A 27,975-nucleotide genomic window follows, 5' to 3' on the forward strand; every position below is an offset into this window, starting at 1 on the left:
GCTATGCCAGCGCTCTGACGTCAGCAGCCCGGTGTGTCTCTCCGGGCTTTGGGCTCCTCTCCTCTCTCCCTCGCTGGGAAGGCGAGCAGGGGGGGAGAGAGAGCGAGAGAGAGAGAGACACGCAGAGAGAGCGAGAAACAGCAACAGTAGAAGAGTGAAGAGCCACAGCCATCCGGCCCTTCTTACCCCCAAATGCCCCCCACCCCGGTTACCACCAGCAGCAGCAGCAGCAACAACAACAACAACATCATCACCCTCCTCATCTGGAGCTCCAGCCGCGCGCCTCCTCCTCCTTTCTCTCCCTTCCCCGGCGCGCGCTTTGCGTCCGAACGACCGTGCTTTAGGGACGTCAAAGCATCCATCCATCCAGCCTTCGGCGAGCACGGTGCATGCGAGTGCGCGTGAGTGAGTGAGTGAGTGAGTGTGAGCTCGCGCGCGTGAGTGTGTGTGTGTGTGTGTGTTTGTTTTCATCGAGCTGAATGACGGGCGGACGCTTCGACTTCGACGATGGAGGCACGTACTGCGGCGGCTGGGAGGACGGCAAGGCCCACGGCCACGGCATCTGCACGGGACCCAAGGGCCAGGGCGAGTACTCGGGCTCGTGGGCCAACGGCTTCGAGGTAGTCGGCGTGTACACGTGGCCCAGCGGCAACACGTACCAGGGCCACTGGGCGCAGGGCAAGCGCCATGGCCTGGGCGTCGAGTCCAAAGGCAGGTGGCTGTACCGCGGGGAGTGGACGCACGGCTTCAAGGGGCGCTATGGGGTCCGCCAGAGCCTCAACACGCCTGCCAGATACGAAGGCACGTGGAGTAACGGGCTGCAAGACGGGTACGGGGTCGAGACGTACGGCGATGGGGGTGAGTATTGGTGGGTGGGAGGGTAGGGTCCTGTTTCGTTCTCCCTCTAAACTGCTTGGTGATTTTGGGCAAACTACTAAACCTCCACCATTGACACTGGGTTTAGCCAGGATGTCTCAGTCATAAACCTTAACTATGTCCACCAGAAGGTCAGTTTTTTGCTCACCTAAAGGTCCAACTGGAATATCCTTGTCTACACATGGAGCAAGTAGAGTATTATGGTTGAAGAGTTGGCCAATGCAGTGTTGCGGTTTGATGGTCACCACTGGCTCGTTAGAAGGCCCACTTGTTGTTTCTTTAAAGGTCCAACAGAATCATTCTTAACTTCACATGGAGCAAGTACAGTATTTTGGCTGAGCAGTTGATGAATCCAATGTTGGGTTTGGAGGTCCAACCTGTATGCAAAGCCTTAGTCAAAACCTTCACCATTGACTCACCAGAAGGTCCACTTGTTGTTTCTTTGAAGGTCCAACATGATTATTCTTAACTTCACATGGAGCAAGTACAGTATTTTGGCTGAACAGTTGATCAATGTAATGTTGGGTTTGGTAGTCAAACCTATATGTGGAGCCTCAGTCATAAACCTTTACTATTGGTCCACCAGGAGGTCTATTTGTAGCTCCTTTGAAGCTCCTACTGCTTCAAGTGTTTTTGGCTGGACTACTGACCAACACAGTGCTGGATTAGATGGTATAACCCAGTGGTTCTCAAACCAGTCCTTAGGTATGGCCAGACGGTCCCAATGTTGCACCCACCCAACTTTAAAGACATGAAGAAAAAGCAAAAGTGTGAACCATCTATGGCTGGTTTGTGGACCTTTGGTGTAGCATGTGTGAAACCTAAGACACAGACCTTTACCGTTGCTCCACTAGAAGGTCCACTTGTTGGTCCTTTGAAGCTCCAACATTTTTTTTTACTATGTTTGGAACAGGTGGAGTATATTTGTCTGGACAGTTGGCCACTTCAGTGCTTGGTTGGGAGGTCCAGCCTATATGTAAATTCATAAAACAAGTCATAAAGCTTCACTATTGGTCCACTAGAAGGTCTGCAAGCTGTTCTGTTCAAGCTAGAACTTCATTATGCTTGACCTACAGTTAGAAAAAGGTTGGGTATTTGTCCCTGGACTAATGGGCAAGACAATACTGAGTATGGTGGTCTAGCCTATATGAGAAACCTTAGTCATATTCCAGGATCCTTGGTCCATTAGAAAGTCAGTTTGTTTCTTGGTAACAGCAACACAATCATTATGATGAGTACATTTGGATAGTATAACAGGTAAAGTGAAGGTTGGCTGGACTGGTGGTTCTTCTTGTGCATTAAGGCTCAATCGCACATCTTCCAGCACTGGCCCAGTAGAAGGTCCGTTTGTTGCTATCTTGAAGCTGCAACATGAGCACATTGACTACATTTTGATTTAATAATAACAACAGGTAGAGAGGAGCTAGGCTGGGTGGTCATATTGATATATGGCATTGGGCAGGACTGGTCAGTCATAGAGGTCATTGCTAATAATAGTAACATCTGCAAGCCTTCCAATCAAAGTCCTGTTTAATGAGTGCAGACCTAAAGACAAGTACTTGACCTCATTGCTTTGATTGGTTGGCTGCTTGTTTGTCATTCTTATTCGACAAACAAGAAACTACTGAGTTAGCAAAGTCAGTGGGCAACTACATAGGCACGGAAACAGATAGGGACGCTGACCTCCACTGTAGTACATTTTATACTTGTATGTAATAGGCATGTTGGAAGGAAGGATTCAGCTGTTGCTCAGAGCAGCAGGACAGGAGAAGGCTAGTTATGGAAAGAATGGCTGAAATTTGGGCTGGCAACCAACGTTATATGAATGGCTGCTCACGTTGAGCGAAATTGTCAGTGCATTCAATACAAGGACTTTTATTATAGAAAACTGGTTTATTACATAAGAGTTTGATATTTTGTGACGTCACAAAAACAATGCACCTACATTTTGCTTCTGTTGAAGTTAGAGTGAGACTACTTTCTGAAGCACAACACAGGACATCCAATCAGAACAGAGCTCATTTACATATCAATCTTAAAGATGTTGTAACAAAAACAGCTTATTTAACCATAAGAGTTTTTAACAACAAAATCAAAGGTACAGTGGCCATGTATAATCAAGTAAAGCATTAACCCACTCAAACAAACCCTTTAAGAGTTTTTAAAATATGATATTTTAATACACGACCCTTAAATCCTCTTTGCCAGAAAGCATATCCGGGTGCAGAATGTGACAATGGCATTTGCTGTTGCTGTTTATTTATATCACTGTATCAGTATGCTTTGTATTATAGGATAGTAATAACATATACTATATAACTCTATATATATATATACATATATACCCCAATGACAGCTTCCATGTTATTGATTGGGAGAGTGTGACGGGGTGGTAAAGCACAGAGATGAGTAACGGCTTGGATAAATAAATGGGGTAAATAAGTCAGAGTTATGGTTGGCATAAGCAACAAATTTCACAACGTCTCGGGTTACTTCCATGCTTTAAAATAGGCCTGGGTGTTCTGGCGAGGCTGTCAGGGCTGACACACTGGCTGCTTGAGATATAGGAGGGACAGCCATCCACTGTGTCACACATTCGTCATTCCGCAGCTAGGGTTACACATGGCTTGTAGTAATTGGGATATTACTGTCCCACCAGTGCAGAAGATGGCGTAGTACGAAACATTCTTCGACATATAAGACAGTAACACGAAGGTGCTATATTCATACACGTTAGCGCGTTGTATGCTATACTTTGACTGGTAAAGGGCTTTAGGAGATCCCAGCCCCAGATACAGTGAAAGGGGATGTCATAGTTATACAGTAATTATTGATTATAGTAAAATTCTGTTTAGAATGTTTTGAAGTTTTACTTGTAATGATATATAATATTTGCTCCAGTTATCTGTTGGTAAATATTGATAAATGAGCTTTTTTGAAATTGCCAATGCAATTAATAAATCCTAAAAGACTTTTCATGAATAAATGTCCTTACATTCTTGTCCTTACGTTCTAAAGCAATAGAACAAGAGAGGGAGTGTGTTATCACAAATAACATCACAGCTGTAATTTGGTCGCAGGCATGAAACTAATGAGTGTATAATGAGTCTTTTACCTCAGTAAATAAATCAAAGAAAACAAAATAAAGTAATGAAGCCCTGGATTTCACATTGAATATAAGCTTTAATACTTTAATTCAAATCTGTCAGCTTCTCCGCGCAAAAAAGTAGTTCTGCAATAAATGAATTATTGGTATGCAACGGTAACAGTTCCAAAACACCAGGACCTACTAAGAGGAAGTTCGTCAATAAAGGTACCTGTATGCAATCCAGGATAACTGTTGATACTATAAGGTTTCCCTTTTGAGGTATGGATAAAGCCATAGAACTGTGAAAATATCACATTCAGCCAAAGATGTCATACGTGAGAAGGCTGGCCACTGGTGAGTTCTCATAACACTCAACATGGCATCTGTTTATGAATAAAGTCCCGCCCTTCAGTAAAAAGAGCCAGTCAGCTTGCTGGATATGCCAGGAGCGAAGGCGGTTCGACATGTTAGTGGAGCAGGCTCCCTCAATGTGGAGATCTGGGCAAACATGACGTTTATTACATTCATACAAATAGAAGCCTGACTGGAAATAATTACGTTGCAGAGACAGCAAGCGAGTGAACAGACTTTCCACGTAGCACCATACCACTGAATGAAGCACCAAAGTGATTTTAATTAATATACAATTAATAACAATATACAATACAATTAATATACAACACAGGTTGTAATTATTGATTTTTATGGTGTTATTGGTTTTAATTTAATGGAATAATAAAAATAATAATAAACCCTTCTGAAATGTCAGCACTGGTGTGCGTACCTCCATTAAAACAATGGTTTGCGGTGTGCAGCAGCCTTTAGGTTCAGCTCAGCCTTTTTAATAGTTGAAAAGGAAGAAAATCTCGATATCGCTGCTGTTTTCTCCAGCGCTTGAACCCTGTAGCTGCGCTGTACACTGTAGACATAATTCTGGATGAATAGACCAATTGAAATGCTCTAAATTACCTGGGATAAACTCTTATTTTACATTGACTTCCATTCGAAGTTAAGACCATTTAGCCTTTTCCTGTAAAGTCTCCATTTTGGAGGTACAGGGTTTTTTATTGGACAGCAACGCTATGCAGTTTAACAAGTGGGTTCTCACTTTCATAGATGTGTCTTGACTAACTGTTGCCTTTGTTGCTGGTGGCAGGTACGTATCAGGGCCAGTGGATGGGGGGCATGCGGCACGGCTACGGGGTCCGTCAGAGCGTTCCATACGGAATGGCCACGGTGATCCGCTCTCCGCTCCGTACCTCTCTTGCCTCACTGCGCAGCGAGCAGAGCAACGGCTCCGTTCTGCATGAGCGCCTGACGGACAGTCCAGCCGGGACGCGTGGCGGCTTCGTGCTCAACTTCCACAGTGACAGCGAGCTGGGCGGTCCAGCTCGAAAGAAGGGGCTGTTCCGGCGCGGGTCACTGTTCGGCAGCCTGAAGCAGCTGCGCAAGTCCGACTCGCGCTCGTCCATCTCTAGCAAGCGCAGCTCGGCCCGCAGTGACGCCACCATGAGCCGCATCAGCTCCAGCGATGCCAACTCCACCATCAGCTTCGGCGAGGGCGAAGGGGCAGACGAGTACACACCTATGGAGGACAACGTGGACGCCACCACCACCGAGGCCTACATGGGTGAGTGGAAGAATGACAAGCGCAATGGCTTTGGTGTCAGCGAGCGATCCAACGGCATGAAGTACGAGGGAGAGTGGACCAACAACAAGCGCCACGGCTACGGCTGCACCATGTTCCCTGACGGCACACGGGAGGAGGGCAAGTACAAGAATAATGTGCTGGTCCGAGGCATCAAAAAACAGCTCATACCTCTCAAGAACACCAAGACCAAGCAGAAGGTGGACCGTGCCGTAGAGGGAGCCATCAGGGCAGCTGCCATCGCCAGGACGAAAGTGGAGATCGCCACTTCAAGGTAAACTAAACCTACTGCCGCACCACTGACGTTACAATGACCATGAAAAATTATTGATATTATGATCAGGGCCTGGCCCATCTTGTGACTGATACAGGTTTTAATGAGCTAAAAATTTAATAAATAATAATTGTAATAAATATTATAATTAAATAATAAGAATAGCCAATATTATTATTTTGATTTATATTTGGTTATTAGTTGGAAATGAATGTAGATTATATAATTCATAGTACTTGCAAAATAAATCATAGTTGCTAAACAATTCTAAGGAGTAGTATTGATAGTAGAACTACATCATTCATAGGTAGATATTGAATAATTTGTAATAGATAACAAATCATTTGTAGTAGGTAGTTGTACTCATAGTATTGATATAGTAAAAATATTGTATCACGATACTTAAAGATGTTTTCATCAGTAGCAGCAGATTCTTGAAAAACTACTATTTAGACACTCTCCCATAATTAGTACAGGGATTTCTATTTAAAATGTGCTGCACCTCATCCAGTTAAACCAGACTAATTACACTGTTTGTATCCTCAAACTGCTTAGAAAAGCATTTTGTGCTTAAATGTAAAATATCAGAATTTATCACAATACAATAAAATGTCAAATTGCCCAGCTGTAGTTCATAGTAGATGCTGAATATTTCATTGTGGATTCTGAATCATTTATAGTAGATACTCAGTAATACATAGAAGATGCTGTATTAATTATTAGCCAATTGTATGATTGTTTACAGTGGTATTTGGTTATAATTATTGTTATTTAGTTTGGTAAAAAACTCCAAATACTTGTAGTGGGACATGAACATATATTCAATAATTAATAGTAGATACAAAATTATGACTAGTTGCTATAATTTGTAGTTGCTAAATAATTCATAGTAGTTACAGAGTAATTCATAGCAGATATTGAGTCATTCTTAATGTACACTGATTTTATGCATATTAGATACTGAGTAATTCATAGTAGTTACGGAAGATTTAATAACTAAACAAGGAGCCAAAATTGTTTGTTATTGAATTCCAGAATGTAGACCATGAATCACCCAACCCATGACTAAATGTCCCCTTTTTCCATCTCATCAAAATGATTGTTTTATCTTTAGTCAGAAATTGTGAAGATCTGTAGATCAGTTGGTAGATCGGGTTGTATTAAATTTACATTCCAGGCTAGAAATGACCTGAGATGTGTAAGAACAATTGGCAAAGCTGTTAAGGTTTTCTGTAGATATTGCAACAGCACCAGTAATACTAATAGTAAGAGTATTCCATGGTTACAGTGTTGCTCCTCCTTACCTGCCTAACCTTACTGACTTGAGTCATTGATTCCAGTTGCGAAAGTCATAGCTCTTTTGCATTCTCTCCCATGGCCGTGGCATGTGGGAGAGAGAGAGGAAGAGAGAAAGAAGGAGAGAGAGAGAGAGAGAGAGAGAGGGAGGTGGGCATTGTGGAGAGAGCGCGAGGCCGTGTTGAATAGTCTGTTCGCATGAGTGCCGTCATGTGCCCTGCAGCCACAGCTCCCGCTGAACATCTAATCGATGCAGGGCCAACAGGATGTGTCGGCGATGAAGTCACAGAGGCATGGGGGGCAGCGGCAGCGCCATGAGAAGCTCCAAACGCCTCTGATTAGTCCGAGTAGGGATTTATGGGAAGTGGTTGACACAAGTCTAATGCATGTGTGGTTATTCCAAAGACGTCCAGGGCATCTGTTGAAAAAACAACAAAAACAAGCACGGATGTCATCGGGGGTGAGGTGTTGCTAGGAGAGGAGATTCTTATGTAATTTGTGGGATTATGTGGTGTATATGTAGGAAGATACAGAAGGGAAAAATGCTTTTTCAGGACATAAATGAGCAACCCTGAGCGATGTGTGCTATTTGCTGTTCTAGCTGTTGAAGCTCAACCCATAGTGTTTTCTAATTATCGCCACAGTACACGTAGTCTAAACCTTTGTCGTTCAGCACACACAAGAAATGCTGGAGTGTCTTTTCTAAAAATACACCAAGCAGCTCCTCGGCCCTGAAACAGAATAGCTAGAATGCTATTCCTTCTTGTATTTCTTCCTAGAGCTAAGCTAGCTGCTTTAGTGCATGGATTAGCATACATGCTAATGCTGGAGGTGGAAATATGCTGCTACATGTTATATACTTGCAAGTGAAATAATCATAATAATTTATGCCTACCAGTTTGACATTGTTATACGTTACAGATATTTTTAGCAGATATTAATTCACGTCTTTAAACTAGTAAGAAGATCTGAACTGTCTTCAAACAAGTAAACATATCTCCCAGGACAATAAGAAATGGCCTTAAAACCTTACAAAAATCGTACAACCTTTTCAAAATGAGAGATATAACGATATACTGGCTAGACCACTGTTTGCATTGAAAATGCTTCTCCGAGAAATGCTAACGTAGCTAATGCTAATAAGGATGGGTGTGAGTAGAAGTCGGTTAGCATCACACAGAAACATATAGCTCCTGTTAACTGGTCCTCACTAGCTTTATGAGGCATGTTAGCATGTCATAGCATGATTTATTTGAAACAGCTCATTACACTACATGACTAAACATCTTACAAAGTAAAAATCATCTCAAATTATGTTGCTAAATTAAACTAGCTAAAAAAAACAAGAGCAAACAAAAAACAGTAAAATCAGCTCCCGGGTAGACTAGCATAGAGTGTGTTTGGCCACCTTAACCATCTTAGACCAGCAAGATTCTTCCCTCATAACCTTCAAAAAACAGCTTTGGCGACCAGCTAGAAACAAAAGCTGGAAACACTGAAGCAGTATTTTGGAAGACGTAAGAGATGAGCAGTGGAGAACCATTTTAGGCCTGTTAGAGCTAGGCCTTAAGTCCTGCTGTGGGATTCTAGTAGTATGTTAGCGCAAAGCTAACTAGAACAATGAAATAAGACTAGTACTGAAATGCTTGGACAGTTCAAATACATCCATCTTTTTTAATAAACATGAACTTAATTTGAAATGAAATTACAGAGACATTTTTTTTTCATTCCCGGAAATCATTAGCTGTTTTCCAAAGGCCTTGAAAGCCCCTCCGGTTCCCCCATTGGGGATAACAACCTTCAAAAAACAGCTCTGACAATCTAAAACCAGCTAGAAACAAAAGCTGGAAACATTTCAGCAGCTTGAAGACTAAAGTGCGAGCAGGGGCGAACCATTTTAGACCTATCAGAGCTTGGACTTTAGTCCTACTAAGTAGTATGTTAGCGCAAAGCTAACTGGTCCTACTATGGGATTCTAGTAGTATGTTAGCGCAAAGCTAACTAGACCAATGAAATAATACTAGTAGTGTAATACACGGACAGTTTAAATACAACCATTAATCTATTGAATGAACTTCAAAAAACTTCAAAAAATTACAGACATATATTTTTTTATTTCCTGGAAATAATTAGGCCTTTTCCAAAGACCTCAAAGGCCGGGAGGGTTCCCCACACTGGAGGCGAATAATTGCTCTGGTTCGTGTTAGGGCATGATAAGTGTCAAAGCTAGCGCTCACACACACACACACACACACACACACACACACACTGTAGTGTGATGACGTATGCAGTTTCACATGAATAACCATATTTTACTGTTATTGTGTTCTGAGCTCTACACTGGATTTGACCTCACGTCTGCTTTCTTTATCTTAATGTGACGGTGCGTCCCATCTCGCAGGAGCGGATGTCTCTGACTAAGTAACGGCTCAGTCGTGTTAAATCAGTGTGAATTGTTACATAAAGCTCTTTTTGCATTTTTCCTTTTTTTTATGCAGTCCCTCTCTGTCTTCGAACCGGTGTCTGTATCCACACGCTGCTGTTGTCTCAGCTCAGGCCGCTCATTACCATGTGCATCATTCTGATGGCCTGGAATATGAATTTTAATGAAAGCTCCAATAACGAGGCTTACACAATCCGTGCCGCTAATGAAATAGTAATATGTCCCAGAGCAGCGGTATGAATTAAATATCTCTCCATGCCTTTGAAGACTGTTATGGAGAGAAGTGATAAGCACTGAGAGGACTCTCGGAATGTGAGGAGAGGCTGAGAGGGCTTGAGGCCGAGGAGGGGGGGTTTGAGAGAGAGAGAGAGAGAGAGAGCTAACTAAGGGGGAGAATGAGAGAGATGGGGATACTGAGAGAGAGAGAGAAAGACGAGGGGCTGTGCTCTCTCTCTTGGTGTGTGGCGTCTCTTAGGCCTGACTAAATAAGGCAAGACAGGAGTTGGCTCCTCAACCGCTGACAAGAATATAGTCCTGCGACTGATACAGTAGTCAATCTGTGCGCTCCTATCATCTGTTGGAGCACTCAGCAGAGTGAGCGTGTGTGTTACTTTGCCACTAAGATAACTCACAACTTAGCCTCTGCACTCTCTCAGCTTTTACCTCACAGTATACGGTAATATGGCATGTACACTACATGTCCAAAAATATTCAGACACCCTTTTTCCTGAGTAAAATCATCTATCTTGCATCCATAGCTGACACAGCCCCTATTGAATCACTCTACAATAGAAAGGGACGCTCTGGAAGAGCTGTGAGCACATGACCCTAAGGTCACCATGCCCAGTTTCGAGGTTGGGTCATCTAGGTTTGCTGAAATGACGGCAGCTCCATTCACTATCTTTGGGATAGAAGTAATCACCCAACATCGGTACCTGACCTCCCAAATGCTCTCGCTCTTGTGGAACTGAATGCAATCAAATCGTCCTTATAGCTGTGGTCGAATATCCAGTGTAAAGCTTTCCCAGAAGAGTAAGCCAAATGCAGCAAAATGGGACAACCTCCTTCTTAATACCCTTTACTGTGGCTTTGGCCGGTGTCTACAAACATTTGGACATACTGTGTGTACCGTTTCTCACTAACTGCTTCAGCTGTTATTCCTAACATCCTCCATAAAAACAGTTTATTGAGGAAAGATGATATGGTCAGTCTGCTCCCCTTATTAAAGTCTACAGTTAGTTAAAGGGAGTGTGTTTGGCCTGTGTGTGTGTGGGAGTGTATGTGTCATTTACTTTGCCACCAAGATAGCTCTCAACTCCAGCAGCTGTTAGCATGTATTTAGGCATTTCTTGGTACTAACATACATGTACCCCTTTTAAGCATGTCAGTATGTTTGTACATACATTTTTTTCATGCGGCTATTAGCATACATGTAGTATACATTAACAAGCATTTTAGTTTCTACATAGTTATACATGAAGATCTTTACATTAAGGAGTAATTGAGACAGTTATCCATTGCGTCTTAGCTTCTGTGCTCTGAGTTTAGCATATATGTAGCATATGTGTGGACATGTCAAGTCCAGTCTTTTCAAATAAGATTTGATTCACTAAATCACATATGTATCCAATTTGTGGACGTGCGACTGTTAATGTGGGTATGAATGAGAACGGTTAGATCGGATTGGTGACGGAGTTGACATGCATAAACGTATCAGTGTGCGCTTGCGTGCCTTTTAAGAATGTGAACCTTGTCAAATCCGATCTAAGCAAAAAATCTGAATTGATTAAGGAGGCTTGTAATGTGAACGTAGCCTTAAAGGATTTGCTGCTATCGAGGGGGACCTAAACAATATTAGGTAGGTGGTATTAATGTTATGGCTCACTGGTGTCTATAAAATGAGATATTAGAATTTAGCTTCTGTGGGGCAGTGGTGGCTCAGCGGTTAGACCAATAGGCTGTTGATGACAGGGTTGTGGGTTCGGTACCCAGGCTTGGCAAGCTGCCACTGTTGGGCCCTTGAGCAAGGCCATCGCTGCAGCGCCTAGGGAGCAGAGAGAGGATCTAAAATATAACTAATATAACGGATATTGGAATTTTGCATATTTCATGCTAGTATATGATGATATGAGCGTTTCAGGCATTTTTCTACATGGTTATTCATAAAATCCTGTTCAGTAAAAAGCATAATGTTTCTTGCTAAACCTTTGGAAATATTTGACAATCATAACATCCTCTACTGTGAACTACAGCTTATTAAAGAGAGACTGTAAATACTGCTTATTAGATTGCATATATGCTGCAGATTATTGGCACAGTGTCTCAGAATTCACCTTTTGGCTGCCTTGAAGGCTTCAGTATTCAGAGAGTGAGGAGGAAGGCTAACGAAAGGAGTTCTTGGAAAGAAGTTTATTCAGTTGTTCGGTGATGAATATTTAATAACGGTGTTCTCATCATCCCATGATAGCTGATTAATTGTGTAATTACACTGGGATTTATCCTTTTACCAATAGCCCCTTCATCATCTGCCTAAGGGTTAGGCGCTGCGTCTTGTGGACGGGATTACCTGCACAGATTAACGTTCCGCTTTAATCCACAGTACGAACTGGTTGCATCGCATTTGTGTGCAGTGCACAGAGAGCCATCCTAGCCTAACACTAACTGTCTGCATACATTAAGACCGCCCTGATCTGGAGGCAAATTCAGGACATCTGCTTCCAGCTTAATGTAATCTGATGCACAGAAACACAGCGGTGCCACCAACCCTGCATCCATGCATACAGACACCGTGTGACGTCACGTGATGTGGAGGCCTAATACTTTATTCCTATACTGTTCTTTTCTGTGGGGCAGGAGAGTTTTTCAGTAGTTTGATCATGTTGTCTTTTTTTATGCTTTATGTTTGGTGTGTGAGGTTTGCCTCTTACAACATCTGGGTGGGTTTAAAAATGTATATATGTAGTTACTTATTTATTTATTTATTTATTTGATGCTGTGTCTTTAAGAATGGGCCAATAATAATAATAATAATAAGCTCTGTCCTAATTGGCTACCCTGTATTATTCCTCATTCAGAAAAAGTCTAAATCTGGCTGAAACACTGTTCACAACATTGCTTTTGTGATGTGAGAAAAGCTTTTGTGCTTTTGTGATTTTTATGAAAAAAAATCATTTACATAAACCCGCCCATTCTTTTTACAGCATCTTAGCCCCGCCCACTTTCTCATCTTGGGCTGCCTTTTGAATGAAGTAGCCAGTCAGAACAGAGAATGGTAATTTACGTATCGGTCTTAAAGGCACAGTAACAAAAACAGACAGTTTCTATGAAAAGGGTAAAGAGGGGTTGGGAAAAGGCTTATCTGAATGAGTTGAATGAACTAGAGCTGGGCAGTGTGACGATATTTTATCATATTGTGATATCACGATACACTATATGCCTTTCTAAACATCTCGAGGACATTGTTCGTGCTTAATAAACACTGATCAACTGCAGGTTTCATTACAAATTACTTTAATAAATTAAAGACTGGTTTAATTAGATGAAGTGCAGCAGATATTGAATAGAAATCACTGTATTCAGTAAAAAAAAAAAAAAAAATATATATATATATATATATATATATATATATATATATATATATATATTGGATATTAGAATATAGCTTTTGCTAGCATTATCATTTCTTTTTAGTATTTTTGTACCATTGCCTACTAAGCATTCCGGGCCTGCTTATTAATAAAATCTTTTACAGTGAAGAATTATGTAAAAAAATAAACACTAATATAATTATACACTAATTTAACAGCGACAGACCTGTTATGAAGACTGTGCTGAATGATTATATATACATACAGAATTCTCTCTGTGCTCTAGAGCGAACTGTAAATACGAGGATGCTGCTGAAATCCCAGCAGGATTTGGTGTGAGCGTTTCTAACGGAGGGAGGGAGGAGGATATGCGCCTCTTGACATCTTTATCTGCGCTCTTGTGTGTGTGATAGAGAGAGAGTGGGTGGATGTGTGTGTGGGGGGGATGGAGGGGGGGTGACTGCTGCCAAATTAAAACCTCAGAATTTCTGCAACTGCTCCATCTGTCGTCAAGGAGATGTTCTTTGGCTCCGACTGTACTGTATAACACATTAGATCCGGCCTATTGAACGAAGAGTATAATACTGCCAACATAGCTTAGAAAAAGTAAAGGTTTTCTGGGATTTTTCCCCCCCCGCTAATACACAGTGTGAGGAAGCCTTTGCTCTGACACACATTCAGTGCGAACATTCAGTGTGTCATTCCCGAGGCTTAACAAACACTTGTTAAGTCCTTAAAGCCTGCGGTGATAATTATCAGCACAACGGATGATTGGATATTACAATGATGATGTTAAACACTTGATTGTGACAATGGTGGTGAACCCCAGGTGTACTGTTGCTCTGTTTAAAGGGCCCATTTGGTGTAAGACCCTCCGTTCATTCCTAGTTTCATATGTAGTGGAAACTATGCTGCCGAAAACAGCTCGGTTTGAGTTCACCCAGGTTGTGATGTCACAACCATGCCCGTTTACGTGTGACCACCCGTTCAGCCATTCAGGTAGTAAGGGTTGTACGAAAGGGACTAAAACCTGGCTATCCAGAAGCATAAGGATCATTGTAGCTTCCGAAGAATCCACACGTTCGGAAGGAGCGACTTTGTCCCACATGTCAGCTTCATGAATAAGACACAACACAGGGCAACCAGTCAAAACAGTGACAGTGGTCACAATGGTCACTTTGTGACAATGGTCATTTTGTGACAATGGTCACTTTTGTTTACATCAATCTTAGTTCTGATTGGTCCATAAAAAGTATTATTGAATTTCTTTTGTTGTTTTAATGGAAAATACAAATTAGGAGCTCTTTAAGCCTATAGCCAGATGCCTGGAGCCGATGCAGTGAGGAAAGCAGGCCTGATCAGAGATGGCTGCTGGGAGTCGCACTTTGTCGCATGTGTGTCAGGAGCCGTAATGAAGCCTTAATCCCACTCTGTGGGAGTATTACAGCGGCTTCAGCAGCGGCTGAGCCCAGCTCCACACCACTGGAGCTGCTCCTCATCAGTAGTTCAGCAGTTCAGACTCATCAGTGCTGGTCTTGCACCCTTGGTTTCTACCACTGATCAGTTCCTACCCACTTCTTTTATCCATGAGCCATTGTAGGATCATTCATATGCTGAATAAGGAACATGTATGAGGGATTATGGCATTCAGAATGGGGCTTTTCTCCCAGCCCACGCTACAATTCTCTGGCTGGGGTTAACACCAATAAGAGTCCTAGGGGACTCCCAATAACACAAAAATACATTTCTCTACCTCTGTAACACAATTCAAGCGTTGCTGTAAATGTATAACTGAAACTTACATTGCGAGTGGCAATAATTGGGGTCCAAGCACAGATTAGTATTATGCAGTATAGCACAAATAATGGGCACTGGTTTTTATTTAGAATGTATGTGGGGTCTCAAAAGTGGATGTTATTGAATAATTCTACGGTATTTGAGTCTTAGAGTGCACCAGAATAAACTTGAATATTGAAATTGAATATTGAAATCAATGATGTTTTTCCCAAGAATGATACCAGATTTGGATTCTGAACTTGTCAGGAGTGAAAATTCAGCCATAAGATGGGCTCCATAAAAGCAGGCCGGATCATAATAAGGAGGGACACAGAGAGGGAAGTGTTAGGAGTCCTGCCACATCTTTGTATCCTCAGTTCAGGGCTCTAAAAGTTATCTTGCTGTATTGTTCTGAAGCCTCATGAAGGCTCAAATCTTAGTAAATGATTAAAGGCATTATGTGAGAGATAAAAGATTTAAAGATGCTTTCGCCTAAGGACGAGTCTGACACTGAAAGCCAGGCCAGCTTTTCGTTTGTAACCCAGCTCACTTTGCTAAACTCACTTTGGTGATGTGTTTCAGTTACTGGCGAATACTCACGAAGCTCTTTTTAACGAAGCTCCTCGCTCACATAGCGATCATGGATTGAAATGCAGCGCTTGGGTTTCTTAAGCAGGTTGAGCGGAAGCCCGTGCCTTGAGGGTTTCTTTCAGCAGATGTGATTGGGACTCCTCAAATAGATCAGCGCTCTAAACAGGGCCAGTCCACTCGGCCTGACATGAATAACAGGCAAAGAGGCCGCGCTGCCGGAATGAAACGCTAGACGTGACTAAAATTAGAGGCTTCTTTTTTTTGTGGAGCAGTTAAAGCCCTCAGTCACAAACACTGCTGTCCAAAGACTGCACTCCTATCTGCTATTCTCAGGTTTTTATAAATTGCCAACTCTTATATCACTAAAATAAATGTAAAAAAAATAATAAAATAGGTATGTCCCGATCCAGTTATTTTGCCCCTTGATCAAATCTGAGTGTCTTACTGTTAAGTATTATTCGATAGCAATCTGATCTTTGTGTTGGTTTAAATAATCCAGTCACACAGTTTAGATCAGATGAGCCATTCAGTAAAATCCATTTTGTATATCAGTTTCTATAATGAGACATTCTGGACTGATTGATTTAGTTTAGTAGAGACTTTTTGGTTTAGTCAAGACTGTTTAATATCTTACAATCCAGTCTGACTCTCCTCCCTGACCAATCGGCAACGAGCTCCTTTAAACACTGCGGTAAAATCACTTCCTGTGTGTTTGTGTGTTGGTGCACACTCTGGACTGATATCTGTTGTTGTTGGTCTATTGGTGTGTAATAACTGGTTTATAGTGGGTAAATGCAATGCGGTGATTTGGGTTTCTATAGTGTGCGCGGGTGTATTCTGAATGAGGTCTTCAGTGCTGATTTAAAAAACAAAGAGAAGCACGCGGTTCTCCCGCTGGTAAAACAGAGTGTTTTAGTGACAGTTTTACAAAGGTTCCAATATTATGGTCTGTTTTCATGGTCCACTGTAAAATAGCTCCTATTAGCTTATTAGCTATTAGCTATAGCTTTTATTTACTTTCTAAGAACGTCTGAACTGCTGCTACTGGCTGGGCACTAATGTCTGTTAATGGTGCCCTGAACAATGTGGTTAAAACAAAGACTGGATTGGGATTAACGATAACGATACACGATCCATTGAAATATGCCTGGATGGAGTCATCACTGTTAAATATGTTTAAGAACATTTTTTTTGAGAATATGTACACAAGACGTGTGCAGGTTTGTTAGTCTGGTTACCAGCAGTTTCTGAAGCAGTGGCCAGGGGGGGCAGAATTCCACCCCCCAAACCCAGATGAATCTGGAATAGGTTGCTAATAACAAGTCCCAAATTAAGTCCTAAATTAGTACAAGCAAGTCTTAAATTAAGGCGTAGATCCTAAACTTTGAATTTCATATAAGTCAGTGTGCATTTATCATCTATTAAAAGTAATGCCACCATAGAACATCAAACATAATGCTATTGATCATTTTGCATGATCATCAATGATGCCATGTCAGTGGCATTAATTTGACATCAGAGTTAATTTCTTCCTTTATATAAAATTACTAATTATTTTTAAATCTGTTGCATGAATAGAGATGTTCTAATCCGATCCAGATCTTTTTTTAACGGCTTGTGTATTGGCTACACTACACTATAATCTACACTATATGGACAAAATATTGAGACATTTGCTCATTCATTGTTTCTTCTGAAATCAAGGGTATTAAATTGCTTTTGTTGGAGTAACTGTCTCTACTGTTCAGGGAGGAAGGCTTTCTACTAGATTCTGGAGCATTTCACCACCCCACCTCATCCCCAACTCGTCCCAAAAGTACTGGGTGGAGCACCATCACTCCAGAAAACACAGTTCCGCTGCTCCACAGCTCAATGCTGTGGGGCTTTATACCCCTCTGGCCCATGCCAGGCATTAGGCATGGTGCCAACAGGTTCATGTGTATCTACTCCAGAGAGTCCTATGCTATTGCCAGTACTTCTCCACATGGACTCAACAAGCTGTGTGTGTGTACATTTGCACATCTGTGTCAGCAATGGGTGCAACGTAAAGTACCTGAATGCATTCATTAAATAGGGGTGTCCACAAACATTTGGACATATAGTGTACTTGTGATCCTTTGTTTTTACCACACCCTCTTGGTTGCTTTAATATACATTACCATCCTGCAGCAGTAATGAGCTTTTTAGAAGGTGGAACTATATACAATGTTCAGTCCACCTCTTGTCCCTTCTTCCATGTCTTGATCCGTCCTTCCCCCAGCCTGACTCTGCATCTCTTTCTCTCTCTCTCTCTCTCTGTTTATTCTCAGGACGGCCCACGCCCGAGCAAAGGCTGAAGCAGCTGACCAGTCAGCGCTGTCCGCCTGCCAAAACTCAGACGTTGCCCGAGCAGTGGCCAGAGATCTGTCCCCCAACTTCCATCAGCCAGGTAAATTCCTTGAGCGTACACTCGTACAGGTTTACAGCAGCATTGTTCCCGGTTATGAATTCACATGTTCAAGCCGACCAAAGACAAACTTTGAATGGATCAACTTGATCCACCTTGATGTTCTACACTGATCAGCCATAACATTAAAACCCCTGACAGGTGGATTATCTGGTTCCAAAGGACAAGCGTAAAAATCACAGCCACTTTCACAAGGGCTAGATGAGTGATGGTTAGACGACTGGGTCAGAACATCTCATGATCATGGGTGGCCAAGGCTCACCCCAAGCTTACTTGGTTACTGAAGCTAAGCTGGATAGTTTACATGAGCTTGCAGAGTTTAGAAAGCAGAGGTTAGCTAGTTAACCAGCATCATTCCATGAACTGAACCACAGTAATCCATCTGGGCCCTGTTGGGTAGCAGTGGTTAGCTAGTTCGCAAACACATTTAGTTAGTTATGGATCATCTCAGCATAGTTTCAGGTCCAGGACCATTGGGGCATGGGGGACAGCCACAGTCCCCACACTGGGAGGTCCAGTGATTCCGCTGAAACCACTGCAACACCTTTACCTGTAAAATGTCACTGTCTAAAACATTAGTGAATCACTTTTGGAAGCGTGGCCCAACCCCTAAGATAGGCTGTCTAAGATAGGCTGTTTTCGTTCCTTACTTCACATTTATTTATTTATTGTTATTAATTGTTAATATTTTGCTACTGTTTATACCGCACTCATTTTTTCCTCATAGTGTCCAGCTCCACATATGCGCACACAGACACAAGCAGACAAGCAGACATCTAAACAAACGGCACGTGTCCCCCCTCCCACCCCCCACCTCGAACCTCTCTCTGCTGTGTCTGTATTGTCTCTGTGTCCTTGTCTTTGTGTCTGGCCTGGGTGCGTCTTTATTGGGTGCAGAGAAAGTTTAGCAGATGCAAATGCAAATTAGTTCTGAAGGGGAGGCATATAATTTGCATAAATTATCTGCTATTCTGTTGGCTGTAGCCAGTCAGCTCATGCTGCCTTTTAAGCTCGGGGGAGATTATTTTAGGAAAACGCCAGGGTCTGTCTTTTTTGCACTGACAGGAAACGCTGTGCCGGGGTGTGTATTTTTGGGCTGGTAACTCGATTATGAGGTAGTGAGCCTTCCACGTTGCCACCATTGGACACGAAAACACTCAAAAGAACACAGCCGAAATATTTTCAGAGACTGTTGACTCTTGTCACTTGTCATCTTAAGACAGTGTTACATACGCTACATGGACAAAAGTATTGGGACACCTGCTTTTCATTCCTTTTTTCTTCTGAACTCCAAGGATATTAAAATGAGTTTATATTGCTTTTGTTTTAGTAACTGGCTCTATAATACATTTTGGAGGATTGCTGTGGATTTTTTTACATTCCGTGACAAGAGTGTTAGTGTGGTCAGGATGTTGAATGACACCCCAGCTCATCTCCAACTTCCCAACTCATCCCAAAAGTATTAGAAGAAGCACCATCCATCATTCAAGAGAACACAGTTCCACTGTTCCACAGCTCAATACTGGGGGGCTTTATACCCCTCTAGCTCACGCCTGGCATTAGGCATGGTGTCAATAGGTTTATGTTTATTTGCTCCACAGAGACTTATTCTATTGGCAATACTTCTCTGCAGGGACCAGACAAGCTGTGTGTGAGTGTGTCAGGAATGTTGTGAATGTCCAATAAATATGTGGACAACTGCTCCCCCAGCATTTCTTCTGGGAAGGCCTCACACTACATGTTGGAACATTGCTGTGAGAAAGATTTGAACAGGTAATGATGGTGGATGATTAGCCACTCCAACTCATCCCAGAGTCATTGGACGGAGCTCCATCATTCCAGAGAACCCCACAGCCCAATGCTGTGGCATAATATCCCCCCTAGGCCATGCTCGGCACTGGGCATAAACCATAGCCATCTACTCATGGCTGCTACAGAGTGTCCAGTTCGAATGGTCAGGGCTTTTCTAAGGAGATTATACAGTGTGTATACTCCCAGGCAGAAATACTGGGTTGGAAGGAATTGGGATGTGCCTGAATGACCCAGTATCTGACCTGTGTGACCTCCTGTTCTAATACCATGCATTATCCCTAATCGTTTTAAAAATGCTGTATTGAGTTAGGTAACAAAGGCACAGGACTGACATTGTACACACATAATCACTCTAATGTACATTAGGGATTTAGTTTTGATCTGCCCTGAGGAGGTATTTGATATCCGGGTTCTGATCTGTACTCAGGTGTTCCCTACTGCAGATAAAAAAAGTTTATTGATTAAGCACTCAGCCTGTGCTGCTTCTCTTTCTGTTAGACCAGTCGGCCATATGTGCACGAGAAGGGAGTTCTAATATTCACAGTCCACAGAAGCTACCTGTCTGTGGGCACTGCCGTGGGTGTGCCCTAAACATCTGACTTCAGTAATTCACCTAGCCTCAAACTCAACTGCCTGCAGAAATGTGCAGTGATGCTGATCCAGGTGGATTTAGTCTCAATTTCTACATTGTAAAAATGTTTAAATGTCCAAATGTCTGTGGACACCCCTTCTAATGAATGAATGCATTCAGCTTTAGGTTGCACTCATTGCTGACACAGATATGCAAATGCACACACACACTGGTCTGGTCCCTGTGGAGGAGCATTGCCAACAGAATAGGACTCTCTGTAGATAAAGTAAATAAACCTGAACCTATTGACACTTACCTAATGCCAGATGTGGACAAGAGGGGTATAAAGCAGTGGAACTGTGTTCTCTGGAATGATAGTGCTCCATTTAAAACTTGGACTTGGGGGATGAGGTGAGGTGGTGATCATTCAACATCCTGACCTCACTAACATTGTTTTGTCACTAAATGCAATCAAATCCTCACAGCAATGCTCAGATATCTAATAGAAAGACAACTAAGACAGTTAGGATAAACTCTTTTTTTACTACCCTTGATTTCGGAAGAAACCGTGAATGAGCTGGTGTTCCAATACTTTTTTTTCCATATAGTGTATGCAAATGAACAATATGGAATATCAGCATTGTTCCCATATCTGTGCATCCCTAGCATTCTGCACCTAATAACTGGGGTTACACATGGGCCCAGCCCATTTCCTCCTCCCATACACTACTCACCCACTACATTGCAAGCTCTGTCAGGTAGGCACCTTCCTTCGTCGAGGAGTCTGGTGTCCCACACCGACCTCTCTTACAAGCTCCATTCATGGGATTTCGTAGGATTTCACTCACAACCTCAGTAACACATACAGATTTACACATAATTTTCACATAACCTCAACTGGGCAACCACCCATTGACTCCTATTATAACAGTGTTAAGAGTCAGCAGATTTTTTCTTAATATCTAAATACAGTACAGTGTTTCAAATGCACTGCATCTGTGCTAAGCAGCTGTATACCACAGGTGCAGCTGATAGAGATCAGCTTCACAAACTCGGGACTGCTCTTTTAATGAGCTGTGCATCATTAGGTTTTAGGTCTAAATGACAGTACACAAAAAAGGACACTTGGCAGGGCTTGTCTCATTGTCACACCAAAACAATGGCAGTATCTGTCACTTCTCCCTCTGTGTCAGAGACGTCTCCCTGGTCTCCTCTCTCTCTGTCTGTCTGTCTCGGTCTGTGTATTGCTCGAACGCCCTGAAGCTCACAGCTTCCTTTGTGTTCTCCAGCAGTGCTGCAGCGGCATCGCTGCCAAGACTCTGCTCTGAGACTTCAGCACATTCTCTACAATGCAGTCAGTGTTTGTGCAGAGTATGAAAACATCCAGGCCGTTCCAGCCTTATCTCTCACCTCACATCTGCCCGACGCACTCGGGCCCCAAAAAGCTCCCGAAAGGGCAGTGCAGGACAGGGCCAGACTTTTTTTTTCCAACAAAGCAGAAATACTCCAGATTAAACTCATTAAAGTAGTAGTTGAGTGATGTGGACAACCGTTCTCATTAGGTAGACAAAGGAGCATCTGTATTTGCTGACGATGTGACTTAGTCTCTCAAAACGATGACCTATATCCACAGACTGTTCAAATAATAGCTATTATTACCATAACTTTAATGACTAATATTTTTTTACTAAAATAATGTTGTAGTCAAAATGTAGTCATTATTCTGCTATAGTAAACTATTATGTTGACATGCTAAGCAATTTGGACATATTGCTATCATTGTTCCTCTGCAACTCATTTACATGTATCTGCCTACTCAGCCTGCCACAGTTTAGCCCCTCCCACTCAGCCTGCAGTTCTCAGGAATATTTTAAGCTCTGAGAGCGTATTTTAAATGAGGAACAGCCAATTAGAACAGAGCTAATGTACATTCGTCTTAAAGGCACAGAAACGGAAACTGAATCTTCTGAGAGATAAAAAGAGCTTTGAAAATGGGCGTGTAAATATGAATTGAATTTGAAACATAAAGCCATACAGACAATGTGACTAAGCGTGCCTCAAAGAAGCAGTGCCGGCTGGCGCACACAAGGTTTAGATTCCCCAGATGCACAACAAGCACGCGACACTACAGCAATAAGAGTCCTTGGGCAAACCTCCTAACATTCTCCTACTTGTGATTCAGACAGAAGTCACCAAGCAAATGCCATAAATGCAAATGCCATGACAAATGTAGGCTAGGGGCTCTTTAAAGCATCGTCAGCTAGGTCAGCTGTGACCTCCAAACCTTGGATCTACACTAGTCCGTCATAGATGTGGTTGGGGGTGCTTAGCTTGGCACAATCTCTCACTGACCCAGATACATTAGTTCAGGCATTCCAAAACAGGATTCACTTCTTGTAACAGGTTTAGTAAACATTCTTAGCAAAGATGTGTGTAATTGATCAGACGGAGGTTAAAGCCTCGCACCCACAGTGTTCAGCATGCTTTGAAAAAGTTTGAAGAGCTTCTGGTGATGAGTTACAGACTTGTTTATACTCACCTACCGAATAGTAACAGGTTAGCAACTAACAGAGCTTGTTGGAATGATATTGCACACGTAGAAAAATGCATTTTCTGAAGGAAACGCAGAAAGATTGCACAGCTTAAGTGGTTCTCACTACCAGGCAGTCGCTAGGTTATAAGGATAGAGTGAAACCTTGCTAAGTGGTTGCTATGGGGTTGCTAGGTAGTTGCTAGGTGGTTATGATGGTATTCCAGGTCTTTGCTATAGTAGGGCTGCACAATATGTTGTGTATGTATATTGTGATATTTAAAAAGTACAGAAATTTACCAGATTTCTCTGGTACCAGTTTTTTCCAGAAGATCCAACATGTCCAACATGATATTAAAATGTCCTCTGGGTATCCAAGATTGTAGTTCAGTAAAGAATGTTGGGTACATATAACCTGCCTCTGCTAGACTTGTCTTGAAAAATGAGAACAGTGTGAATTTCCCTTTTGTATTAATTAAATGTAGCATATCAGCATTTTACTTTCAATTTGCCTCATGTGACATTGCATGTCCTGCAGTGTGAGTATTGACCACTCACATATTGCGATGTTGATGCTAAAAACAATATATTGTGCAGACCTATGCTGTAGTGTTGCTATGGTGTTGCTAGGTAGATAAAATGACTGAAAACAAGTAGAAATAAGTTGAATACGTATATTTGTATAGCAGTTCCACAATGAGAAATATCGGATATATTGCCTTAATTTAGGATGATTACACTTGCCAAGAGATTTTGCTAGGTGGTCACTAAGGTGTTGCCTGGTGGTTCAGTCACTAAGAAACAAATTGAAATAGATTGAATAATTGTGTAATACAGCAAACTCATAAGAAATATTGCATAAACTGGAATGCGCTTATTCGGTAAGAGATTCTTCTTTGCTAGGTGGTTGCTATGGTGTCGCTAGGTGGTTTCAATAGATATAGTTACTAAAAAGTAAGCAGAAATGAGTCGACTAATTGTATGATATTTTGTACAGCAATCTCAGAAATTAAATATTAGATATTTTAACTTCTAAGTTAACTTCTTTATTTCACATACTAAGAGATCTTTATTTGCAGAGATTTTAAAACTGTCCATACATTTTTCCATTGCCAATGGATTATAATGGAGAAGCACAAGTGATGGTGCATTTTTTTTTCACTGCCATGCCTAAATTACTTGCTCACCACTTTTCACCACCTTTTCATGTTAAATATGTCTCCATGTCCCAACAGTGACAGGCTAAGGTGAATGGACCCCTAAAAAAGGAGTCTTAAGATGTTCTTCACTGTGTGTAACGGTTCTCTTGACTCTGAGCAGAACAGCTTTTCAGCTTTGGGTCGTGTGAAGCGTCTGATAAACAGAGTGATTTATGCGCTCGGCTGTGGTCAGAGCTGGAGGCGCTCCAGTAAGAGTTCCAGAAAGCCTGTCCGTGTCAGATGCAGGACCACTTTGGCCGTGTGTGTGCTGAGGAGAATCTGGAGAATGCCTGGAAGCTCACACTCTGATCATAAAGCAGCTGCGCAGTGTCTGATTCTTCAGCCCTAACGAAACAGGGTCTGTTTATGGGGGTCTTTACCTAGAACTCAAAAACAGTGTGCTATGGTCAAAGAGAACATGCAAGTAAAGAGTAAAAATATTTGAATAATTTAAATATTAACCTGCACTAACCCTCTTAGCAGCATGTTCCCCAAATGCACAGATCATATATTAATATGATATATATATACAGTCAGTGGTGTGAGTGTGTGTGTGTGTGTGTATATACACATCTTCTCTGCTCTCTTTTGCACAGCTTGTGGGTTCTTGTTGCAGTGGAGGCTCTTAAGGGGAACCGGAGAGCTGCTGGGGTACTCTGAGACAGAAATACAGAAGTGGAATGATGTAGTTCGTTGAGTTCAACAACTGTCAACAAATTGTACTGTGTATATACACTGATTAGCCCTAACATTAAAACAACCTGCCTGATATTGCGTAGGTCACTGAAATCTACATTTGAGAACCTGATTATGAACCATTCTAAAAAACCTCGCCCGCTCTTTGTGTTCTTGTGGCTCCATAATTGTGAAAATGTCGTGTGGTGCTTGAACCCCCATGATTGCCACTTGCAGTGTATTCTGCAGACTGTGGTTGAGCTCTTATAACAGTTCTACAACCACTTCAGACAAAAAACTGCAAATTGGATAAAATGGAACTTGATTGTCTTGCAGTTTGCACATGGTAAGTGGTATCGTTAGGTTAATGGCATCTCTTCTCTTTCCTTTCTTTGAAGGTCCTGACTACATCAAGCAGCGGTTCTCCAGCGAACCAATCGAGATTAAAGAAGTCCCTGAAGAGAAAAAGGAAAAATCCCCCACAGGAAGCCCCCACTTCTATCGCAAGGGCACCACGCCCACGCATACACCCACTCCAAGCCCAGGACCCACTCCCCCGCCCTCTCCGCCCCCCAGCAAGAAGAAATCCTTCTTCAACCGGAGCACCCCCAAAACCGCCAAGGAGAGCAAAGCGCCCGAGAGCGCAGCCAAACCCGTTCCGAAAGCGTCCACCAAGCAAGAAGTGAAGCACGAAGTGGTTCCCGCCCCGCACTCCTCCGCTCCCTACAAGTCGACGGCGCCGGCCGGCAACCCCTCAAGCCCCGGCAATGGCGAGCTCCACTCTCAGTACCACGGTTACTATGTGAAGGCGGAAGTTATGATCCCGCCTGATGAGCCGGAGGAGGAGGAGCATCGCGGCGCTTCCACCGCCCTGGCCAGGATGCCTCCGCCCACCAAGCAGCAGTACACTTCCTACACCTCGGCGGGCAAACCCGTCTCAATCAGAGAAAGCAAGCCAGAACCCAAGCTGAAGAAGCAGGAATCGCTGAAGCCAAAGAGTCTAGCAGATACCAAGAAAGCCAGCATGGAGATTACCACTGATGTGGTTGAGGAAGAATCAGTAAGTGACATCGCAGGGCTAAAAGCATCTATTCTGGACGGGCTAAAGGGCCCATATTATTGAAAACGTTCCATTTACATATATCAATTTTAAAGTCCCAGGTAGTACTCAAACACACCTGATTCACCTGTTAATTACAGTTAATAAATAAAGTGGGTGTGTTTGAGTGGGGCAACCACCAAACTTTGCTCCAGGACTAGAATTGTGCACCTGTGCTAAAAGATTAAGAAAAGTGGATTAAGAAAAGTACACCTTGCTGGTGTACAATTAAAAAGTGTAGCAGTCTGTATTTACATCTACATTTATGGCATTTAGCAGACGCTCTTATCCAGAGCGACTTACAAAGTGCTTTGCTATTTACCCAAGAAAAACCATAGCTAGTTAGAATAGACTAATAATTCAAAAGATACCTCTAAGCTTAGACATTACTAAACACAAGACAATAAGGTGACCATAGTACTCTATTCATCCAAGTACTCTAGTACTCAAGTACTCTATTCGTCCAAGTAGGTTTCCAAGTGGTCAGTAACTCACATAGTTTCTAATTAAGTGGCCAGTGAGTAGAGAATATGAGGGAAGGGTGTCTAATAAAGTGGCCAGTGAGTAGAAGTGGAATGGAGGTGTTTCTAATTAAGTGACCAGTGAGTGAAAATTGGGAAGGGTTTCTAATAAAGTGGCCAGTGAGTGAAAGTGGAATCAAGGTGTTTCTGAATAAGTGAAAAGTGAGTGAACATTATAAGGAAAGGGTTTCTAATTAAGTGGCCAGTGATTGGTGTAAAGGAGCTGTTTCCAATAAAGTGGCCAGTGAGTGGAAATATAAGAGAAGGGTTTCTAATAAAGTGGCCAGTGAGTGGAAGTTGAAGGGAGGTGTTTCTAATGATGTGACCAGTGAATGAAAATTGGGAAGGGTTTCTAATAAAGTGGCCAGTGAGTGGAAGTGGAATCGAGGTGTTCCTTATTAAGTGGCCAGTGAGTGGAAATATAAGGGAAGGGTTTCTAATTAAGTGGCCAGTAAGTGGAGGTCCAAAGGAGATGTTTCCAATAAAGTGGCCAGTGAGTAGAATTATAGGCTCATTTAATCTTTTTTTGCATTCTCTCTTTTCCTGTAGGGTCCTAACTCAATCCTGGTGGCACTAGTAATGCTGATAAATATCGGACTAGCAATTATTTTCGTCCATTTCCTGACTTGACACATCATTAAACTCAGGTAAGACACAAATCTGAACACACTGAGGCTGATGCTCCATCCCCTCAGAAAGCACCAGAGCTGCTTCTGGACCAGCCCTTCTGTTTTGCCACTCCTTTGTTGTGTTTATTTTTGTTATGTAATTGGCATGTCCATGCTCCTCCCATTTTTAAAAAAGAAAATACATTTTGGACGTGTGTTTGTGAAAATGACATTGATGACAGCCTTAAGTGCAGTGTTTGTAAACTAAAGAAGCACATGTCGGATAGCAAACATGTCTTGGCTGATCGACTGTATCCGGGGTCAGCGACCAATCATGTCATGTTCATCACAACTATCCCTCCTCAAAATTGTGTATGTTTTGAGCTTTGTAACAACGTTTGTTGTGAAAGGCGCTATATAAATAAATTTAGAATTGAACTGAATTGATTAATCGGAGCATGGATAGGTCAGTTGCTGTTGTGCCTGAATGTGATGGACCATAATCCCTGATCCTCTCAACCTGTTTTGACTCCTCAGCGAGTTCTTCAGAACGCACAGCGAAGGCCCCATCATTCTCTGCAGTTGCGTCGACGGCCTTTAGACACACGCCGCTCAGACTCAGACACAGGCAAAGGACTGGACGACTGGAATTAGAGCGAAAACGCTAGGGGAAGACGACCCGGAGCTGAGCACCACCCCAGTTCCTCCGGCCACGATTTGAGACTTGCTTGGGCTCTGTGAAAGCAGTCGTTGGGAAAGACAAAAAAGTAAAAGTAAAAAAAAAAAAGCCGTTCCCGGTCGACTACATGTGCGCCCCACTGCTGTGGGACAGGTTGGGTTGGGTTGCGCTGGGCTAGGCTAGGCTGGGAGGGGTTGGGTGTTGGGAAGAGTATGGGGAGTGGGAAGTGGTGGTGGGAGGGGGGTGGTCTTAACTG

The 27,975-nt window shown here is 42.5% G+C and overlaps 1 protein-coding gene across 1 annotated transcript; it reads left to right on the forward strand.

Annotated features, from left to right (window-relative positions):
- Positions 1 to 27,917, forward strand: jph1b (junctophilin 1b). The gene is made up of 6 exons (XM_072668626.1): positions 1 to 858; positions 5,121 to 5,886; positions 17,889 to 18,007; positions 25,211 to 25,872; positions 26,982 to 27,079; positions 27,578 to 27,917. Exons 1-5 carry the CDS (start codon positions 480 to 482, stop codon positions 27,060 to 27,062), a joined length of 2,007 nt encoding a protein of 668 aa, XP_072524727.1. The 5' UTR covers positions 1 to 479; the 3' UTR covers positions 27,063 to 27,079; positions 27,578 to 27,917.
- The last annotated feature ends 58 nt before the right edge of the window (positions 27,918 to 27,975 follow it).

This window comes from Salminus brasiliensis, chromosome 23 (assembly GCF_030463535.1).
Source record: "Salminus brasiliensis chromosome 23, fSalBra1.hap2, whole genome shotgun sequence".
In the NCBI taxonomy this organism is placed as follows: domain Eukaryota; kingdom Metazoa; phylum Chordata; class Actinopteri; order Characiformes; family Bryconidae; genus Salminus; species Salminus brasiliensis.

Bases quoted from the DNA above. Each gene is read 5' to 3' on its own strand.
- jph1b (XM_072668626.1), top strand. From the start codon at position 480: ATGACGGGCGGACGCTTCGACTTCGACGATGGAGGCACGTACTGCGGC. The intron at 859-5,120 runs GTGAGTATTGGT...TGCTGGTGGCAG, and splicing joins CGAGACGTACGGCGATGGGG to GTACGTATCAGGGCCAGTGG. The intron at 5,887-17,888 runs GTAAACTAAACC...GTTTATTCTCAG, and splicing joins GTGGAGATCGCCACTTCAAG to GACGGCCCACGCCCGAGCAA.